Source organism: Tamandua tetradactyla, chromosome 1 (genome assembly GCF_023851605.1).
Source record: "Tamandua tetradactyla isolate mTamTet1 chromosome 1, mTamTet1.pri, whole genome shotgun sequence".
Classification (NCBI taxonomy): domain Eukaryota; kingdom Metazoa; phylum Chordata; class Mammalia; order Pilosa; family Myrmecophagidae; genus Tamandua; species Tamandua tetradactyla.
This window is the reverse complement of record NC_135327.1, coordinates 40,243,268-40,264,933: the sequence shown is the minus strand read 5'-3', so window position 1 is coordinate 40,264,933 and position 21,666 is coordinate 40,243,268. Positions and strand designations below refer to the sequence as shown.

At 39.3% G+C, this 21,666-nt stretch overlaps 1 protein-coding gene across 9 annotated transcripts in view; it reads left to right on the top strand.

Annotated features, from left to right (window-relative positions):
* Positions 1 to 21,666, top strand: part of CFAP61 (cilia and flagella associated protein 61) — a 355,256-nt gene that overhangs the window by 85,013 nt on the left and 248,577 nt on the right. For all 9 annotated transcript variants that reach the window (XR_013157060.1, XM_077114804.1, XM_077114796.1 and 6 more), the window contains 4 exons: positions 6,904 to 6,978; positions 12,753 to 12,931; positions 14,696 to 14,735; positions 17,534 to 17,673. Coding sequence is in view for 8 of the 9 variants with exons in the window: in XM_077114804.1 (XP_076970919.1) it covers positions 6,904 to 6,978; positions 12,753 to 12,931; positions 14,696 to 14,735; positions 17,534 to 17,673 (434 nt within the window). In the remaining variant the exon portion in view is untranslated. The remainder of the gene's footprint in view (positions 1 to 6,903; positions 6,979 to 12,752; positions 12,932 to 14,695; positions 14,736 to 17,533; positions 17,674 to 21,666) is intronic.

The window sequence follows — 21,666 nt, the reverse complement described above, 5'->3', positions numbered from 1 at the left end:
AGTTCCTAGTTCAGTATGTGCAAAGGAGAATGGAAAACACTCCAGAGTAGGGGACTGTGGGTCACTGAACATCTTAAAGCCTATTAGATGGATTAGATTAGATTAGATTGAGGAGTCTAATTAGATGAATTAGATTAAGGAAAATGAAGCTGATGAATGTAGTTGATTTTTAAAAAGGCTTAGTGCAGGGGACTCCCACTTCTAGCTTAGGTGAAGTTATAAAATGTATGAAACAGTGGTTTTCAAGATGTGGAACATCAGGCATCAAAGGACAGTGATGCCTGAAAGATGGGAAACAAACCAGGTAAGTCCTATGATTGTCCAGCTGACTGCCTTGAGAGAGTTTACAGGCTGCAGCATAGGGAGGGAGAAACCAGTAGGGGCCCACTGGGCTCTCTGAATATAGGAGACAAATCAGTAAGTCCAGGGAGACTAAAGCCTCTGTAGTTGGACAGACAGAGTACCAGAGAGAAGAGAGCTGCTCAATCAGAACAGATCAGCAGAGGCTTACTCGTGTGTATTCAGCTGAGTACTGATTAGTGCATGTATACATACTGGTGGTCAAGCTAAGAAAAGAACCACCCAAAAGGATTAGAGTGAGCAATGCCCAGTGCTCATGTAAGACCAAGCCTATCCCCACCAGGCAGACTGGAATACCTCATGATTCATAAGGCACTGGAAGAGTACACAGAAGAGTCTTACCTCAGTAGTTAAGAATAATTAGCTCTAGATAGAGCACTCCTTCAGTCCCATCTAACAAATCTTTTTTTAAAGCAAGAACTGAAAGGAACAACTATTCCTAAATAACTTAACTGAGTCCCAGAACAAAGCTTGATAATATTTATAGGGATACACAATTATCTAGCTCCCAAATAGGTAAACATCACAGTATTTGGAATCCAGTGAAAAATTACTGGGCATTCAAAAAACCAGGAATATATGACCCATAGAATGAAGATAAATCATTCAGCTGAAACCAACCCAGATTTGTGCCAGATGTTAAATTAATGGACAAGAACACTAAAATGTTTAACTATGTCCCATATGTTCCAAAGCTAAGGAGAGCCATAGAAGTTACAAAAATGAATTCAAATCAAACTTCTAGAGCTACGAACTACAATGCATGAGATGAAAAATACGTTACACAGCATTAAGGACAGATTAGACATTGCGTAAGAAAAGATTAGTGAATTGAAACAGAGAGAAATCAGTTACAAAAAAACAGTATAATGAACCGTAGGGCAACTTCAAGCACCTAATATATGTGTAACTGGAGTCTACAAAGAAGAGGACAGAGAGCTTGAGACAGAAAAAAATATTTGAAGAAATAATGACTGAAAAATTTCCAGGTTTGATGAAAAATAAACCCACAGATACAAGAGGCTCCACAAACCCAAACACAAGAAACTTGAAGAAAACTATACCAAGGCCCATTTTAATCAAACAGTGGAAAACCTGTGATAAAGAGAAAATCTTACAAGCAGCCGGAGGAGAAAGACAAACTATGGAAAGAGGAACACATTAAGGATAACAGCAAATGTCTTGTTGGAAACAGTGCAAACAGGGCAACAGTGGAGTCATTCGTGTCCTTAAAGAACTGGAAGAAAATAACCTGAAAACTTAGAATTTTATACCCAGTGAGTATTTTGCAAAAATAAAGGTAAAATAAAGACTTTTGCATCTTTCAGCTTTGCTAAAAGCTGAAAGAATTTATCACCAGAAAATCCACACTACAAGAAATGTTTAAGGAAGTTCTTCAGGCCAAAGGACAATGATACCAGAAGGAAATCTGGATCTATGCAAAGGAATGAGGAACACTGGAAATGGCAAGAAAATGGGTAAATACATAAAATTTTGTTCCTATTAAATTACTTTAAGAGATATTTAGCTGTTTAAACAAAGTAAAACAACATTGTGTGACATTTGTAACCTATGTAAAAATAAAATATATGACAAGAATAGTAATAAGTAAGAAGCAGTGATAAATAAGGTCAACAGGACTAACATGCTGAAATATTTATGCCCCTATGGGAAAACTTCAAAATACCTGAAGCAAAAACTGATAGAACTACAAGGAGAAATAGACTAATCAAAATTATATTCAAAGATTTCAATATCCCTCTCTTAATAATTGATAGAACAAGTAAACAGAAAATCGATAAGGATATAGAATATTTTAAGAACACTATTAACCAACTTGACATAAATGATAGATATAGAACACTCCAGCCAACTGCCACAGAATACCCATTCTTCTCAAGTGCACATGGAACACTTACCAAAATAAGCCATATTCTGAACTATAAAACAAGTATCAATGAATTCAGAAGGATTTAAGTATCTAAAGTATGTTCCCTCACCACAAAAGATGTTATAAAAAAATAAAACTACAAACCAATATCTGTCATGAACATTGGGGTTCATCCTGAGAATACAAGGTCAGTTAACATTTGAATATCCATCAATATAATTCACTATATTAACAAACTAAAAAAGAAAAACCATATGTTTAGCTCATAGATGCAGAAAAATTTTTTGAAAATTCAACAGCCATTCTTCATAAAAAACTCCTAGAAAACTTGAAAAATAGAAGAAGATGTCTTCAATTTTATGGAGATTTTCTGTAAAAACCTACAGCTCACATCATAGTTAAGGGCAAAAGGCAGAATGCTTTCCCTTAGGATTTAAGAACAAGATAAGGATGCCTGTTCTTACCATTGCTGTTCAAAATTTGAGCCAGTTTAAAAAGGCAAGAAAAAGAAATAAAAGATACCTAGATTGGACAGGAAAAATTAAAATTATTTTCTTCACAGACAACATTATTGTAGATCTGATGAAATCTACAAAAAACCTACTAGAACTAGTAAGTAAATATGGCACAGTTAAGTATATGCAAAATTACTCTACAAAATAAATTTTTTATATAATGGTAATGAACAATCAGAAATTGAAATACATACAATTGTATAAATATAAGAAATACTTAGAGATAAATCTGAAAAAGTTGTTCACAACCTGTACACTGAAAACTACAAAGCATTTCTGAGATAAAGAATACCTGCACCGGTCTGAATCTGTGGTGGACCCCAGAAAAGCCATGGCCTTTGATCCTCATTCAATATTGCTGGGTGGGAGCCTTTTGATTGTTTCCATGAAGATGTGACCCACCCAATTGTGGGTGGTAACTTTTGATTGGATGGTTTCCATGGAGATGTGTCTCCACCCACTGAAGGTGGTGTTGCTTACTGGAATCCTTTAAAAGAAGAAACATTTTGGAGAGAGTCCCTTTTTAGTAGAGCCAGGTGAAAGCCAGCAGACGCCGCCATGTTCCCCGTGTGCCCTTCCAGCTGAAAGAGAAACGTTAAATGTTGTTGGCCTTCTTGAACCAAGGTATCTTTCCCCGGATGCCTTAAATTGGACATGTCTATAGACTTGTTTTAATTGGGATATTTTCTCAGCCTTAGAACTGTAAACTGGCAACTTATTAAATTCCCTTTTTAAAAAGCCATTCCGTTTCTGGTATATTGCATTCTGGCAGCTAACAAACTAGAACAGTACCGGAATAAAGGGAGATATATACCCTGTTCATGGCTTGGAAGACTCAATATTGTTAAGATGTCAGTTCTCCCCAAATTGTTTTATAGATTCAATGCAATCCCAATAAAAATTCCAGCAGGATTTTTTTTCACTTGGGCAGACACCAGGAATCAAACCTGGCATGGCAGGTGAGAATTCTGCCACTGAGCCACTTTCACAGTGCCCCCAGCAGTAATTTTTGTAGGAATGAAAAAACTGATTCCAAAGCTCATATGATAATGGAAAGGACCTAGAATAACCATAACATCTCTTAAAAAGAACGAATTTGGAGGACAAGTGCTAACTGATTTTAAGACATTATAAAGTTCTAGTAATTAACAGTAAATGGTGTCATAGTCAACAAATACATTAATGGAACTGAACTGAAGATCCAGAAATATATTCAACATTTATAGACAACTGATTCATTTTTTTTTTACAAGGGCACATGGCAATGCAGTGGATAAAGTTTAGTCTTTTCAACAAATGCTGCTGTTTAGATATCCACATGCAAAAATTTAAAAAGAGTTCAATGCATACCTCATATTATGTATACAAATTAACTCCAAATGGATCACAGACCTAAATATAAAATCTAAAACTTTACAATTTGTAGAAGAAAATATAACAAAGGAGAAAACCTTCATGACCTAAGATTTCTTAGATACAGCAGCAAAAGTACAATACAGAAAAAGCCAAATAGATGTTAGACTTCATCAAAATTAAAAATTTTTTTTGAAAGATGTCATTAAGAGAATGAAAAGACAGCCCGCAAATTAGGAGAAAATATTTGCAAATCATATATCTGATAAAATTGTATTGGAGGTATGAGAGATAATTGTTTCCAGAATATACTAAAATAAAATCTTGCAAAGTACAATAATAAGAAATAAGCAATCTAACAAAACATGGGCAAAAGATTTGATAGAGTTTACAAAAGAAGATAGATGACATGAAATGATGCTTAACCTCATTAGTCATTATGGAAATGCAAATTTAAACCACAATCACCCACCTGGGAAATTCCTGACACTTTTCTTAAGCAAGAGGGGCTCCCAATTTAATAAGCCAAGACCTCAATTTTGAGGCTTGCCCTTATGAAACTTACTTCTGTGATAGTAAACTGAACCTACTTAGGATTAGTGCCTAAGAGCCATCTCCAGAAAATCTCTGCTGTTGCTCAAATGTGGTCTCTCCCTAAACCAAACTCTGAGCTTCCCCCCAATGTGGGACATAATTTCCAGGGGTATAAGCCTGGCATTGGCAGCATGAAACATAACTAGCCCTGACATCATGGGACACAACTGTCCCTGGCATTGTGGGACACAACTGGCACTGTGAGACATAAGTTCCAAGGATGAGCCTGGTCCTGACATCATGGATAAAATGATGAAAAGGAGGAAAAGAAATAGAGTGGAGATGCCAAGAGATTTCAGATTGAGTCAAGAGGTCATTCTGGAGATTACTCTGACGCAAGTTTCAGCTAAATATTGTAAATTGCCACAACATGGCAAACCCCAACTAACTGGGTTCCTGTGTTCCTGGAAACCCTGAAAGATATCTTGTGCTCTATAAAATTTTACTTATTAAGAGGCTTAACCTCCAGATTGAGCCAATGCCAGAGAAGCTCTGAAACCCAGAGATCCTGGACTCTCCAAGAATAACAACTAGTTTCATCAGTTCATCCTTTTGCCCCTTAAATCTTATTAACAACTCACTCCTCTGTCAAACTGATGAGAGTAAAACCATGGGTACAGCATAAGAAAATAAAAATAGCACCCTCTAACCAATTTTTCTCTCCTAGACTCTTTCACAAGACCAGTATTGGAAAACAGACCGCTGAGGAAGGTAGCCAGAGCAACTGTCATCCCGATATCCCCCAAGATTGGGGAATGGTCAAAAGACAAGGAGGAATTATAACTGAGAAATTGGGATTTGAGGGATGATTTTAATTAATGATTCATATAAAATTCCTTTTTTGCTTTCTGGAATTTTGGAGTAGACAGGGAAATACCTGAGATCTCTGAATTGTAGTCCAGCTGCCTTGATACCTGAAATGAGTGTAAAAGGCTCTTACCCTGTGCCTTTGTGATTGTAAAAATTGGTCATTCTCCTGTAAAGTAAAGGTCTTAATGCTAATGAGATCAGCCATTAACTACTTATTCCTTTTGGTTTACACTTTTGATACTGAACTCATAGCTCTGCCTCCCCTCCTTTCAACTAATGACTTATGTTCCTCTATTGAAATGATAATAATAACACTTGTCTCCTTTATTTTGCTTTGAACTTAATATCTGAAATGACCTTATCTCCCCTTGCTAAAATCCTTAAAAACCTTGAGCCCACTAAACTCAAGGAAACAGATTTTGGGCCGTCAGGCTGTCTGTTCTCCTATTACACGTGTAGTAATGAACTCTTTCTCTCTTTGAAAAAAAAAAAGCACAATCAGATACAAGCACACATCTATCAGGATAGCAAAAATTTAAAAAGATTGAGCATTCCAAATGTTGGTGAGAATGTGGAGAAAGTATGGGACATTCATACAATGGAATACTATCCAGCAATAAGAAAGAATGAACTATTGATATATGCAACCACATGAATTTCAATGTAATTATGCTGCATGAAATAAACCAGACAGAAAGAGTACATACTGCATGATTTCATTTATATAAAATTCCAGAAAATAAAAACTAATGTATAGTCACAAAAGGCAGATCAGTGTTTGCCTGTGGTTGGTGGGATGGCAAAGGTTGAGAGGGAGGGACATACAGAAACATAGAAACTTTGGATAATGCTGAATATGTTCATTATCTTGATTGTGGTGATATTTTTATGAGTGCATATATAAGTCAAAACTTTTGAAAATATATGCTTTAAATATATGTGGTTTATTTTATGTTTGATTGTACTTCAATAGAGCTGTTAAAAAAAAAAAAACTAAGTGCAACTTTAAAGTTACACTGAAGAATATGAGTAGTGGATTATAACTAATACTACATAGAACTTAGGTGTTGCCAGCACGGTACTAACCACCTCTCTCGCTGTCTCTCCCCCCTCCACCCGCGCCTGTGTCCCTCACTCTCTAACTCTACCTACCTACCTACCTATGTATCTATCGTTATTAAATCCTCAAAACAAATTTATGAAGCAGACGTTGTTATTAGCCCCTTTTTTACAGATAAGGAAACTGAGGCCACACAACTTTCCTAGGGTACACCTCCAGTAAGCAGTAGAGTCAGGATTTGAACCCCAGGCTCCAGAGTCTGGGCTCTAGAACCACTGTAGCACTGATTAATTTCCTTGTCTCATCATTGTCATTTGTAGGGAAAAACTGTGGAAGAAGCCTTGACAGAGGACCTTTCATCAGCAGTTCAAAGTGGCTATGCTAATGAAGTGGAGGTAAGGTTGGATCAGGGCCTTTGCACAACCCTCTGGAATCCTACACAGTTACTCTTTCCTCTTGGGAGCTTTTGTGTGCCCCGTCCTCCTCCAGACTCCTTTTGCCTCTCTACTAGTTCATATCTACCACCTTCTTTAGGAACTGTTCCACAGTCTCCCCTGATTATTTTATCCACTGGGACTAATCCTTTATTCTGTATCCCCTGCACAGCTTGTACCTAAAAGTTACAGTTCAACATCAATAAGTTACTACAATTGGGTCAGTATGGTTTTTTCTCTCCTTCCCTTTGCCCAAAGAGAAGACCATTTTTGAGGGGCAAGCATTCCTGAGAGTTTTCTCTGATTATATATATATATAATATACATGCTCATATATTTATGTATGTATCTTATATCATTAACATGCATTTTAGATTCCAGTAACTGCCCCCTCCTATTACAGAGTGAGAGTCAAGTGGCGCTAGCCCTGGGGTGGAGGATGGTGCTTCCCTATTCTTTCCCTGAACCCTGCTGTTCTTTTGGATGTCGTTCTTTATTAAACTTACTCTGCTGGCTCCATTGGAGGGTGCCATCCATTTTTTGCCAGAAACCCAGTGTGCTGGTTTGAAAGGATGTATGTCTCCTAGAAAAGTCATGTTTTGAACAAAATTCCATTTCATAAAGGCAGAATAATCCCTATTCAATATTGTATGTTTGAAACTATGATTAGATCGTCTCCCTGGAGATGTGATTTAATCAGGAGTGGTTGTTAAACTGGATTAGGTGATGTCATGTCTCCACCCATTTGGGTGGGTCTTGATAAGTTTCTGGAGTCCTATAAAAGAGGAAACATTTTGGAGAATGAAAAAGAGACTCAGAGAGAGCCAGAGAAGAATGACATAGCCATGAGAAGCAGAGAGCCCCCTAGCCAGCAACCTTTGGAGATGAAGAAGGAAAATGCCTCCCAGGGAGCTTCATGAAGCAGGAGGCCAGGAGAGAAAGCTAGCAGATGACGCCTTGCTTACCCTTCCAGCCAAGAGGGAAACTGTGACTGCGTTTGCCATGTGTCTTCTCACTTGAGAGAGAAACCCTGAACTTCATCAGCCTTCTTGAACCAAGGTATCTTTCTCTTATGCCTTAGATTGGGCATTTCTATAGACTTGTTTTAGTTGGGACATTTTCTTGGCCTTAGAACTGTAAACTAGCAACTTATTAAATCCCCCTTTTTAAAAGCCATTCCGTTTCTGGTATATTGCATTCTGACAGCTAGCAAACTAGAATACCCAGTGATTCAGGCAGAGAGTAGCAGAGCTTTGTGGACCCTGTTCAGGATTTTCAACTTTTCTTAAGAAACAGAGGATGCATTTGAAGTTTTTAGTGGAGAATTGGCATGATCTGGCATTACTCTCCTCTAGTGATGAGGGCAGCTCTGAACCTTCAGTTGATACCTTAGAGCCTCTTCGAACTAGGTTGACCACATCACTGTGAGCTGGCCTGAAAAGTCGAGAGGACCCTTGAGGAGGGGACAGGGAACTGTGGTTTAGTCAGAGCCATGGAACTTCTAGAACAAATTCACTAAATTAGTATCATCCCAGCCATTAGAGTTCTGAGAGAGAAGCCGATAATTGCACCTGTCACCTTGCCAGATTCTGACCCAATTAAGAAGTCTACATAGGAGTCAGCTAGGAATACAAATAAAAACTTTATTATGGCTAAAGCTGAACTAGAGAACAAAACTCAGACCTGTAATACCATTTGGACCTGTAAGTCTTCATCCCTATTTAATTAAATGCAGTTTTCACCCCCAGGGTTAGGTCTGCCCCATTGGGCTAATGATGTGGAGGAGAGTAGGAAGCATGCAGTCTGTGAGCAGGATGCCCACTGAGAAGAGCTGGTCCTCTGCAGGCACAGGGTCCATTTCCTGAATCTCACTTTAGCATATGCTCTATCCATGTTCCTTTGGTACTCATCATTCCTAAGCACTCTGAAGGCAAGGACTGCAGGTGCCTCTCGGTCTTTCTCTGATGCTGTGCATGCAGGCAGGTCAGACTGTTTGGGGAGATGGCAGCACTGTAGAATCTATACCCCTGCTCCTTGTCCCTTCAAGTGGGAAAGCTCTGAGGTATAGTCTATAGCCTCGCAGAGGCCCCCATTGGGAAGTCCTACTCCTTAAAACATTCTGTATTGGCTCTTTCCCTTCCCTGTCTCACTTCTCCACTCCCCATGCAGGCTTTCAGGTGTGACTCCCCAAATAAATTACTTACATTCACATCCTTAGCTCAAGGGTTGCTTCTGGGAAACCCTAACTAGGACACTCTGATCAGATAGGTCACTCCTTGTGTCATGGGAGAGAGTGAGTAAAGGAGGCAGCAAAGGGTAGCAGTTTTCTCTCCAGTATTTAAAAAAGGGTAACCATTTCTTTTTGTTGTTGTGAAAAATAACATACATACAAAAAGCAATAAATTTCAAAGCACATAGCAACAATTAGTTATAGAACGTATTTCAGAGTTTGGTATGGGTTACATTTCCACAGTTTTAAGTTTTTCCTTCGGCTCTCCAAGACACAAAACACTGGAGACTAAAAGAAGTATCAGTATAGTAATTCAGCAGTCATATTCATTTGTTAAATTCTGTCTTCTCTGTTATAACTCTACCTTCTCCTTTGATCTTCCTCCCAATCTTTTAGGGCTATTTGGGCTATACCCATTCTAACTTTTTCATTTTGGAAGGGTTAGGAAATGGACCTGGTTGATGTTCTGGAGAGACTGGCCCCTCTTGGTTTCAGGACTTTTCTGGCCTAGGAAACCATCTGGAGGTTGTAGGTTTCTGGAAAGTAATCACAGTGCATGGAACCTTTGTAGAATCTCAGATAAAGCCCTAGGTGTTCCTTAGGGTTGGCAGGAATGGTTTTGGTTGGGGTTTGGCAAACCATGATACATGGCAATATCTAGGTGAAGCTTGCATAAGAGTAGCCTCCAGCATAGCCTCTGGACTCTATTTGAACTCTCTCAGTCACTGATGCCTTATTTATTACAATTATTTTTCCACTTTTGATTAGGAAGGCATCGTTGATCCCATGGTGCCAGGGCCAGGCTCATCCCTGGGAGTCATATCCCATGTAGCCAGGGGAGACTTTCACTCCTAGATGTCATGTCTCATGCAGTGAGGAGGGTAATGAATTTACTTGCAGAACTGGGGTAGCCATTTCTTTATGTGAAGCGAGGAACACACAGTCCCTCCTGCATTTAACATTGGAGCCCCAGAGGGCATCTGGGGAAACAAGGAGGGTTTCTCTTCCCATGTTTATCTTCTATCGCAGCTGGAGAAACCCACTGAAATGACAATAAAGAAATAAAAAGGAAATCCACAAAGACAATAAAACTGGGAGAGAAGATATCAGAAGATAAGCACTTTAAACATGCTTAGAATCAAGAAAAAGATGGAGAAGTTTACACTGGCTTAGCACAGATGACAAAGCTGAAACCCAAGTGCTTTTCTGAGGAGAGAGATTAGTGAAAGGTGTGTGAATTCTTCACATGTATCCAGAAAAGGCTGAAGACTGGAAGAATTGCTAAAGGCAGGGGTGAGGAACGGGGCTGAAAATGAGAGGCTTGGGTGACAGAATGACATGGATGGACCAGAACACTTGATTCCTGCAGACTCCACTGGACTATTCAACCACACCCCAAGCAAGGAGTCCTGATGCAGCTCCAAATTCAAGTTCAGCTTGTGCTATAGAAAGCAGAGTGATAGTGAAGATCAGAAAATATATGAGTTGGTGAGATTCTCCAAATCACATTGAGGAATTTCAGCCTCCTACTCCTCCCATGTTCTTAGAGTGCCATCATCATCCCTGTTTTAGTTTCCTATTGCTGCTCTAACAAATTACTGCAAACTTAGTGTTTCAAAACCACATAATTGGGTGGTTCAGTGGTAGAATGCTCACCTTCCATGTGGGAGACCCGGGTTCAATTCCTGGACCATGCCCCACCCCCTCAAAAAAAAAAAAAAACCCACATGTTTATTATCTTACAGTTCTGGAAGTCAGAAAATGGATCTTCCTGTGTTTAAATCAGGCTGTTGACAGGGCTACATTCCTCCTACAGGCTCTTGGGGGAAATCCAGCTCCTTGCCTTTGTCAGCTTCTAAAGCTTACCTGCATTCCTTGGCTCAGGGCACCCTTCCATTCTTCAAGGCCAGAAACAAAGCATCTTCCAGGCTCTCTCTGATGCTAATCCTCCTTTGTGATTAGATTGGGCCCACCTGGATAATCCAGGATACCCTCCCTATCTCAATCTCCTTAATTTACACACATCTGCAAAATTCCTCTTGCCATTTAAATTAACATCATCACAGGTTCTGGTGACTAGGATGCAGACATGCTTGAACACCATTGTTCTGCCTGTCACGGTCCCTTGTGTAGAAGATAGAATAACTTAATTCTCAAAAACACTGACAGACTTCCTAAAAAGGATTTGGGTCCACTATACAAATGCCAGATCTGTGCCCAGTCTCCCCAAGAAGTGCCCTAAAGCCAGTCCCACCAATGGATCTTGAATTTTGTCTCCCAAGCACCATAGTTTTTAGGAAGCTAAAGATGTGCTCCAGCAATCTGAGGGCAGAAACCAAGAGCAAAGAAGGCCAGGAAAAGATCTGGAACTTAAGAAGTGGGAGCTACAGAACAAGAAAGCAGATGGTACAGCAGCCGGGGAGAGCTGCAAGGCATGGGAAGTTAGGCCTAGTGGCGAAATCATGAGGAGGAAAAAAGAATGAAATTCATAGATTATTTGAAATGCCTGGTTGCTTGGAAATTAATATTGGCAAATTTGATGAAACATATGGAAAAAATCAGAAAACTAAGCAAATAAAAGCAAAGTATGCAAATGAGAATATAGTCATATTATACTACTTTGCTTAGCAACAACAACAACAACAATGTTTACAAATTAATAACCCCACATTATGTATATGATTATATTGGGGGTGGAGAACTGTGAAGGGGGTAGTATAAGAGAGTTAAATCTATCTACCACATCAATAATCCAGTAGGTAATTTAAAAAACTAATGAATTAAGAAATAACAGCATTACATCTTATTCAGAAATTTAGAGGTAAACACCAAAATAAATGAAAAAGTTGAACGTGCTACCCAATGAGGAGGGACTTGTCAGGGGGTGGTGCTAACTTTCTTATAAGCTTTTAATGCTAATTTAATTTTTTATTTTTACTGTATACATGTATTATTTCAATGTGAAAGAACTCCGGGGAAGATCTCAGAATGAATCATTTTCCTCTAACAATTATAACATCTTAAATCCTTCTTTAACTGGACTCAGCACTGTCTTTCTTGGAAGCTGTGGGCAGTTGGGCCTGTCCTGGCCTCAACCTCACCATCAAAGATTCAAAAATTCTTGTATTAAAAAATTCCAATTAAAACATTCTTGTGGTCATAGGTATTTTGCTTATGGAATTAATCAGTAAATAATACCAACACACTCTCATCTCACTCTCATCTCTGTCTAGCGATGTGGTTAAATTATAGTTCTTGTAACAAAGGCCAACTAAAACCATTCATTTTCTGTCCTTTTTGAGAACTTGTTTCAATCATCTTAGAAATTTTGAGTATCTCATTAAGAACATCTTAATATTAGGCCTGGCTCAGAGTGCTTTGTTCCAGGTGAGACATTCACACCTATTCATACCAGTATACTGTGGGGATGCTGCTACTACCAGTCCATTAAACTGAAGAAAACGAATAGGATTTCTATTTGCTTCTGCATCTTTCCTTGTTCTAGAACATTGAAAAACTCACTGAAGTTTCCACTGTAGAGGACGTGGCTTACCATGTAAGCACGGAGGATTCAGTGTCCATCCTGCTACCTGAAGAGAAGGGCGACTTCCGTCCCAGCTACAGGGGAACACCAGCTGCCTTCTGTATTCAGCTGTTTTGTATTGATGAGAAATACGAAGCCAGGCAAGTACTGACCTGTGGGTCTTCTATATGTTAAGACTTTCTTATGGTCCAACATCATTATCTTGCAGAGAATAGTCATCTCTAAACATGACTGTACCTGGTAATCTCCCAGGGAGTTTTTTTAAAAGCACAGATTCTTGGGCCCCTTTCCCAGAGATTCTGTTCCCTAAAGTGTGTGTAGGGTCCACATAACTGGGCAAGAAAGGTGCCCAGGGTCTAGCTCACATGTGCAACCTTGGGAAACTGGAAGATTGTCATTTTCATAGCCTCATGCTATTCCCCCTAAACTTTGCCTTTCTTGGAGAATTTGGATTTGGGTTGCTGCTTATCTGAAGTCTTTTGGTTGCAAGTGACAAAAAAGCAAGTGGCTTTTTGAAAATGGAGTTATTGCCCCATATAACAAAGGACAAGTCCAGTGGGTAGAACTGATTTTAAATTTGGCTTGATCCAGGACTTAGCCAACCCATTCAAGGTTTTTCTCTCTTTGCTCTTCTCTCTGGTTCTGCACTGTTGGCCCCATTCTCAGAAGCTTGTCCCCCTCCTGGGGCCAAGACAGCAGGGAAGGTTCCTAGGCCTTTCATCCTTCCTGGCTTCATCCACTGAGGTTGGACAGTCTGCTTTGGGCCCAGTTTTCCAGTGGCTGCACTGTGTGCTCATTCCTGAGTCAGTGGCTGGGATCAGGCAATTCCCGTGTTGATTGGCTGAGTCCCATGCCTCATGCTGCACCCTGAATTTGGGGCTGGAGCATCACCCCAGATATGAGGTCTAAGATGGGCAAAAGTGGGCACCAAATAGCACTCTAGGGCAGCTGTGGGAGGAGGAAGCAAGGGTACTGGGCCAACAAATCCCCAATGTCTACCTGACCACTCTGTCACCCTCTTCCTGTCCTTCCAGGGAGTCTAGATATTGGCCACTGCCCTTGGTGCCTTCATTCCACTCTTCTTTAGGAGTGGTAGAATGGCATGACTGAAGAACTACAGACAATGACAGTATTCCTGTTTTTAAAAGGAATACTCTACCATGCTGTTCAGCAGAATGACCCTGAAAAGGTTTTAATAGACGAGAATGTTCTGGGCTACTGAGTACTTAAAAATGATTATCTTTTAGATGATTCCTTTTTAGAGGATGTATTTAAACTCATCCTCAATCTAGCCTCCTTCTAAACCATATTTTCCGTTTCCTTTTTTTTTCCCCACTTAAGATTTAGGCTTCTTTAGAGATCTTACAGGTTGAAAAAAGAAATCTTTCTGTTACCTTGTAGATATCTAAAATGCCTAGAAAGCCCTTCCACATTTGTTACATCTTATACATACTTTTTTCCCTGTGTATGTAGATATGATGGTACTTAAAATGTAATTTTTGAATTTTCAAACAGAAATTAGGTGACCCGTTAAGGTTTGCCTGCTAACATACTTCAGTGACTGATAGGAAAATGTTTCGCATATAAAAGAGAAACAAAATTAGACTAGCCTATATGTCCTCCTCTCCCTCAACTCTTCCCAAAAGGGGCAGACTGTGTCCACAGAATGACCACCTTTCATATTGGCTATTTGAATGTGCAGAGGTTATGAATTTATAATAGTGCCTTCAATTCTAGAAAATGTTATCGACATATGAAGCTTATTAGTGTTCATCTAGACACAGATTCTGACTAGTTGTTGGGTAATCACTGCCTGGGGGGAAGGGAGCCATAAATCACTTTATATACATGCTGGTGCTGCATTTGCTTGCAAGCCAGTGACAGGTTTACTGTCTTGTTCACAGGTCGCTGGATTTTATGAATTTCGTTTTCAGTCTTTTTCCTGTAAGTACATGCTGAATTTTTGGTAATATATCTGGTTTTGTAAGTTAGAAAAATTATAGAAAAGAAAAATGCCATGTTCATTGCCCAAATATTTAAAATGCTGTGAATGTTGAGATTTGAACTGCTTCTGTGTTCTGAGAATAAGGCCAAATGGCCTGTCATAAGCTTTTTTTTTTTTTTTTTTGACATGGGCAGGCACGAGAATCGAACCTGGGTCTCTGGCATAGTAGGAGAGAGATCTCTGCCTCCTGAGCCACCATGGCCCACCCTGTCATGAGCTTTTAAAAACAGGAATACTATCATTGTCTGTAGTTCTTCAGTCATGCCATTCTAACAGTTTTCTTTTAATACATACATTTATTTTAGGAATAACTTTACCAGTGTTTTATTAGGATCAAATCATTAATAAGAGTTCGCTACTATATGAAAGTGTTAGAAATTATACTAAAGTACGTTAGACTGTTGTATTACTTTAGAATTTACACTGGCTCAAAGTATTCTAAAAGTAGAAACTTGTTCTGGTTGGCATTTCCTTCCCTACTGATTCCTTGGGAGTAACCTGGTACTTGACAGGTAGGAGGGACTCCACCCATGTTTAGTGAGTAGGCTTCAAGGTGGGCTTCAGAATGTGCAGACAAGATAATGAGTGTCAGGGTGTCCTGGGACTAAGAAGAAAGAAAGACAACTAAAGGACAAATCGTTTTTTATTAACTGTTTTTCTTTGGCAGGCCCATCAGTTGGGCCAAGTCAACAACTGTACTTCTTCAGTCGGTTAATTGCAAGCAAAATATCTTTTGTTTTATTTTCCTTGATACTCTATATGGAGGCAAAAAAATAAACAAATATGCTTTAATTATGTTGCCTAAAAGTTATGTGATCATGGATTTTTGTTTCTCCTGATTAATTTAACTAAGCTGCATAACCATGCTCTCTATTGTAATTTTACTGACTCAATTTTAAGACATTTCTGAAGCTCATAAGCAATGCAGATTACTTTGAACATAGGACTTACAAAGGACTTTTTCCCTCTAGGATGCCCCAAAGAACTTTCACTAAATTTATTTCATTACTATTTTAAAGTCTATGTAAAGGCAAATTTTCAGCATTACAAAAGAAATGCTGACTTTAAAAAGGTAGAAGACCCATTTACATTTTGCTTCTATTTTATTTTGGAGCATGGAGGGCAGAGACAGCAGCAAAATGCCTTCATTACTTCATCTTAAATCTTTCAAATATAAACCGAAACAACTCATTATAGTTATTCTCCAGAGGAACCCACTCTGACCCAGTCCTTATTTGCTGCTCAAGTCCTTCAGCATCTTGACTCTTAAGTTCCCCAGAAGAAGAAGTGTTATTTTGTTAGAAAGAAGGAAGATAAGTCCACACAGTGATTCACTCCTTGGGGTTGCACAAATATCCCCAGGGTTTTGGATTAGTACAAGTAATGCCTTCACAGGGTTCAAGAGGAGGCATGGTCCCACTGGGACAAATTAGCTCTCTGAAGAGAAGCTGCTTTGGCAGGGACCTGGCAGAAAATCAAGTGGGATACACTAAACACAGGTCTAGCACCGCACTTTTGACCAGTAGAAATAGAATGTGACCTCATAAGTAACTTGAAATGACCTAGCAGCCATGTTTTAAAAGTTTAAAAAAAACATTATATCAATTTTAATAATTTATTTTATTTAACTCAATGTAATCACTTTGCCATGTAATCAATATGAAAAATAATTAATACGTTATTTCCTATTTTTAAATGATAATGATAGAATTTTTTAATCATTTAAATAAAAGTAATGTGATTACTTTCCAAGTTATAGTCTTTGAAAAAATAGGATTTTTTTAACATTTAAATAAAAGTAATGTGATTACTTTCCAAGTTAGTCTTTGAAATCCAGTGGATATTTTAAATTTATAGCATATCTCACTTCAAGTGCTAAATTGCCATCACAAATACTTGCGCCGTATTGTGATTACATAAAATTTATAGTTGATAAAGTAGATTCACATACCCAAGTTGCTCCAAACATGCAGAAAACTTTTCCAAAATAAATGAATTGACTATCAGTTTTTAAATGTCAGTTTAAATGAACTAAAATGGAATAAAATAAAGCATTTCAGTTCCTTGGTTACACTTGCCACTTTCCAAGTGCTCAGTATCCCCACGTGGCTTATGGCTTCCAGATTGACAGTCGAAGCCTAGAAGGGCTCAGTAAGTGGCATCGGTCATACAGGATCCTCCAGTATTTATAACTGAATCCACCCTTGTATCTGCTCACCCAAATGGATCACGTCATGATAAAATACACAGAAATCCATGTATGTGTAATCATAGGATTTTAAAGCCAGAAAAGGCTTGGAGTCCCCGTCCCCGTCCCCCCCCCACTCACCTCATGGAAGAGAAAACTGGCTTAAGATCACTTAGTAAGCAAAGGGAACTAGCTTAAGATCACTTGCATAGATGCAAGTAAGTTTGCAAATGCAAACGTCTTCTTCAATTTAAAAATCTACTTCTGCAGAAGAGTTATGCTAAGTGGATCTCATTTTTCATACTGTACATTTATTTAGGTTTCAATCAGACTTGCAGATATTCTCTTTGTATTCTTACAGTTGCTTATCTCCCTGAATTTATGTGATTACTTTCCAAGTTATAGAAAATTTTAATTTGAATTGCCTCTCTTAATCAACCTGTTCTGTTCATATTTTCCTAAATGCTTTAAAAGCAGTAATTTGTTTATACTGATTATTTGAAAACTGTCTTTTGATTTTCCATGTGTCCTGGTTTTCAATTGCTTTAGGACAAGAGCTTCTGCATCATCTCTCTGCCCCATCTCACCCCTGAGTTTGTCCTCATCCAGAACTTTGTGAAGGCCATCCCCTTTAACAACTGCACCCTTGAGCAGGATCTCTATGTCTTCCACCGGGCAGGACTGCTCAAGTAAGTAGGTGTGCATTGGCCAAAAGTCCAAAGTTAAAAAAAGAGAAAGGAGCTACCTACTGCTTTAAAATAATAATTTGTTTAAAAATTAACTGTCTTTTACTGGTAGAGGGCTTGAACAAGTAATTTAAGCCAATACGTTGTCCCATCAGTAATGAACATAAAGAATTCAACCAAAGACCCCAATATAATAAGAATTCAGTGGATATGTGTATGTATACATGCATATATGACAAAGTTCTTGTCTGAAAAATTTAAAACTTGCAAGCTGAAGTAGTCCTTTGTCCCAGTTGCCCTCTGAGCCCTCATTAGTCAGCTTTGCACCCTCCTATCTGCATTCCCACCCCAAACTCTCAGTTGGGGCATCTTGTAGCACCTTTAGGGTGTGCTACTTTGCTCCTGAATACCCATTTCCAGTTTAAGAACTTGTGCCATGACTTGATGGGGAAGACGTCCCTCAACCCCACATGTTCGCCACCACCAGGAGGATCCTTTTTGTGGACCTGATGGGGGAAGTCATTGTTTTCTAAAGAAGGCTCAGAGCTTTCCTTTAAATGGAATTCTGGGTATAAAAAAGCATTTTCACACATCTCATCATTTAGAAATGGTGTTTTGCCTATCAGGATTGCTCAACTCCTAGAGAGAACACCAGATCCAGGACTGTCCCCTTTCTTCTACCCTTTTAAAGCCCAAACCACTGCACCACCCCCAGACAGCTGGTATTGACTAGGTGAGCTGAAGGAGGCCAACTGGCCTGAGGAAATTCAGGCACAGATACAAAGAAAGGATAGTTTATACCCTGACATTACAGAGACTTTTTTCTAAGAGTGAATTTGGAGGAATGTCATGTATCATGAAATAAAGTTCAGAAATATGAGATGGGAGCCACTTAAAAGGGACTAACCATCACTGTGACATGGTCCCTGACGTCGGTTGCCCCAGGAGGTACTGCTTTTATCAGGCCTTCCCTTTTCCCATTCTTAGCCCACAGTAATATCTGAAAGTGCCAAGATTTTTTTCAAAGTCACTCCTTCCTACCCCTGGAGATCCCCTGATCTTGTCAGGGGTGGAGGAGGGGTCAAAGTGCAGCAGCCAGCATCCTTTATAAATCAGGGACCTGTGAGGTGATGCTCTGTGACATGCACCCTTTGGGTCTGTGGGGACCTGCACTCAGCTTTCAGTAACTGAGACTTTATGAGGGGTTGTGCATACCTGGGTCAAAAAGACCATCCAGGGACGGACTGGCAGCATCCCAAGGCCGTACCGGGCCATTCACCTTCCACCTTTCTGCTCCTTGGCATGTGGATTCCATTCCCAAGGTCACCTTATCTGAACTCAAGAAGAACTCTACCTTCATTTACTGCTTGATTCTGCACCATGGTGGTTGGGGACCAGCAGTACCAGCATCCACTGAAAACTTGTTAAAATGCAGAATCCTAGAACCTTCCCCCAGGTGAATCTCCATCAGCCCAGGAATCTGTTTTAACAAGCTCTCTGTCTGACTTTGAAAACCCTGGAAGTGCTTCTGTTTCTTATGGATGTGCTGTTTTGTACAAAAGAATTATGATTCTCTCTGCCTGATAATACTGAATTTTCCATAACCATGTAGGCCACATTGCCTTTAAAGCTTTCATTATCTGGTACTTTTAGGGTACTGTTGAAGTATCAAGTCCCTTCTGTATTGCATGATAGATCCTTAGCATAACATCTATGAGGATATATAAACTATAACAAGCCTATGAGTTTTTATCGACTTGTACCATTAAGTGTTTCAATTTTTCCTGTTTCTAGTTTCTTGCCCATTCTTTTCACAACCCTTGATGTTTTTTTTTTCCTTAAACCATCTTTTTAAATTTAAAAAGTTTAGATTACTGGTGAGAAAGCTTTAAGTTGAAAAGAAAAGAAAATAACCATAATGCCTTCACCTGTAAGGGCATTTATTGGCTCCCATAACTGGGAGGTCAGAGACAGGCAGAACTTTAGGATTTGTATCTTCAGAGTCAGGATTTCTTTCCTTCTTTCTACTCTGCCTTACCCATGCCAGCTCCTTCCAGAAATTGGCTTCCACCACCTCAGAAGATGGCCTGGGGTTCAGGTTCACGTCCATCCATACCACAGAGGGGGAGTACATGCAGGCTGAAGGCAGATTTCTTCTCCAGAAGCCCCCAACAAACCTCCCTCATTCATCCAATGAATGTGCACTAACTGTGCACCATGGGCCACCCTCCCAAGCACCAGGGAAACAGAAGGGGTCCAAACAGATAAAAGGGCCTGCCCTCATGGAGCCAGAGGAGAAAGATAAATAGAATAAATAGATGAAAATCTATAGGGGCTAAGTGTTGAGAGCACACACAAAGTATGAAACAGATGAAGGGTAAGGAGTGTAGAGCTGGGGGAACTGCTGCAGTTTCACCCTGGTTGCATGGGGTAGACCCAACTGAGCAGACAGCACTGTGTAAAGGCCAGAAGGCGTATAGAGGCCACATGGCTCTGTGGGGTGGGGAACGTGCCAGGCAGAGGGCATGGCAAGGGTGTACATCTCCAACACCTACTCTTTTTATGCCATAGTTGAAAAATGTGCCATGTTCTTCCATTTTTTGCTTCATTTCCCTTGACATTTGAGATAGATCATTCCCACTCTTAACTTCAGTCACTTTAAATTTCCTGACCTCAGGTCTCCCACCCAATCTGATTCTTCCCTTGGGAAATTATATTTGTGCCTGTGACTGGCCCTCTGGCCATACTGGTTAGCACTGGAGACAAAGAATTCCTTCCATTGTGAGCCATGCCTTCCTCTTAAGTAGACAAATTCTATTTCAGATCCCCTATTGTTTCATTTAGTGAGTGGCTTGTCTTTGAAGTAATGTTTCTTAATATTTATGTTAACTCTCAACTTAAATATGTATAAATTAAATGTTTTCTCTTGAACATGTTTTATTTCATTTAGGAATCTCTGGGAAGTTTCCAAACTTACTTTAGGGTTAGTATGTGGTATAAATGATCCTTTTCCCTTTATCCCCTGCCAGCCTATTCCTAAACTTCACACTGGCTTTTTCTTACTCTTGTTTATTCATTGGTTTATTCATTAGGTCAACTGGACACTCATACTATCCCTTGCTCTTCCAAACTGTGCTCTTCTGAAATTTGACATTTTTAGTGTGTGTATATGGGGAGATAGGTTTCAAACTTATTCTTCCAACTAACATTTATTGTGCTAGAAATTATTTTCAAGAAATAAATACTTAACTGCTGAGTTAAATCATACAACCAATTGTCAACTTGGCCTTAGCTTAGTTGGCCTTTAAACGCTCCTCAGCCCCCATCTCTGCTTTGTTTGTTTTATTTGCTTTTTCTATGGGCAGCTGACGCCTGCCTGGTTGCCATTTCTCCTACCACATCACCATTGTACCTATTTCAGGCTCAGGTTACCACTGAGAGTGCTTTAGTTATCAGTCCTCTTACACTTTTAGTCCCCCTCCATGAATAGAACCCAATAGAAACTTGAGTTTTTTTTCCGTTTTTTTGTTTGTTTGTTTGTTTTTTGTGGTTGATGCTTTGTTTTGGTGTTTTGGTTTGGTTTAAACAGAAATGCCCATGTTTGTCACATTATTTAATGTTTCTATTGTATAGAGCTGGCCTTTGGAATTCAGAAATAGATCACCATTTCTTTTTTTCCATCATTTTTGTTTTTAGTTACTGACATCAGAAATAGACAACTTTCTGCAAGATTGAGTGATTCACACACCCATATACTTACAGGTGTCTGAAGCAATTTATTCACTCAATTTGGGCTTGAAGAATGAACTGATAAATCTTTTTCCTTCACTTTTATGTATGATTTTCTTTTTTATGATGTGTGCAGTCTGATTAAACACTAAAACTTCTGGCCCCTGAAGTCAGAGTTAGCCAAAAATGGGGGAAGACAAAAACCTGTTGCCATGAAGCAGAGGACCAAGGTGCAGAACTTTCTAGACGCAGCAGGTTACCCGTGGG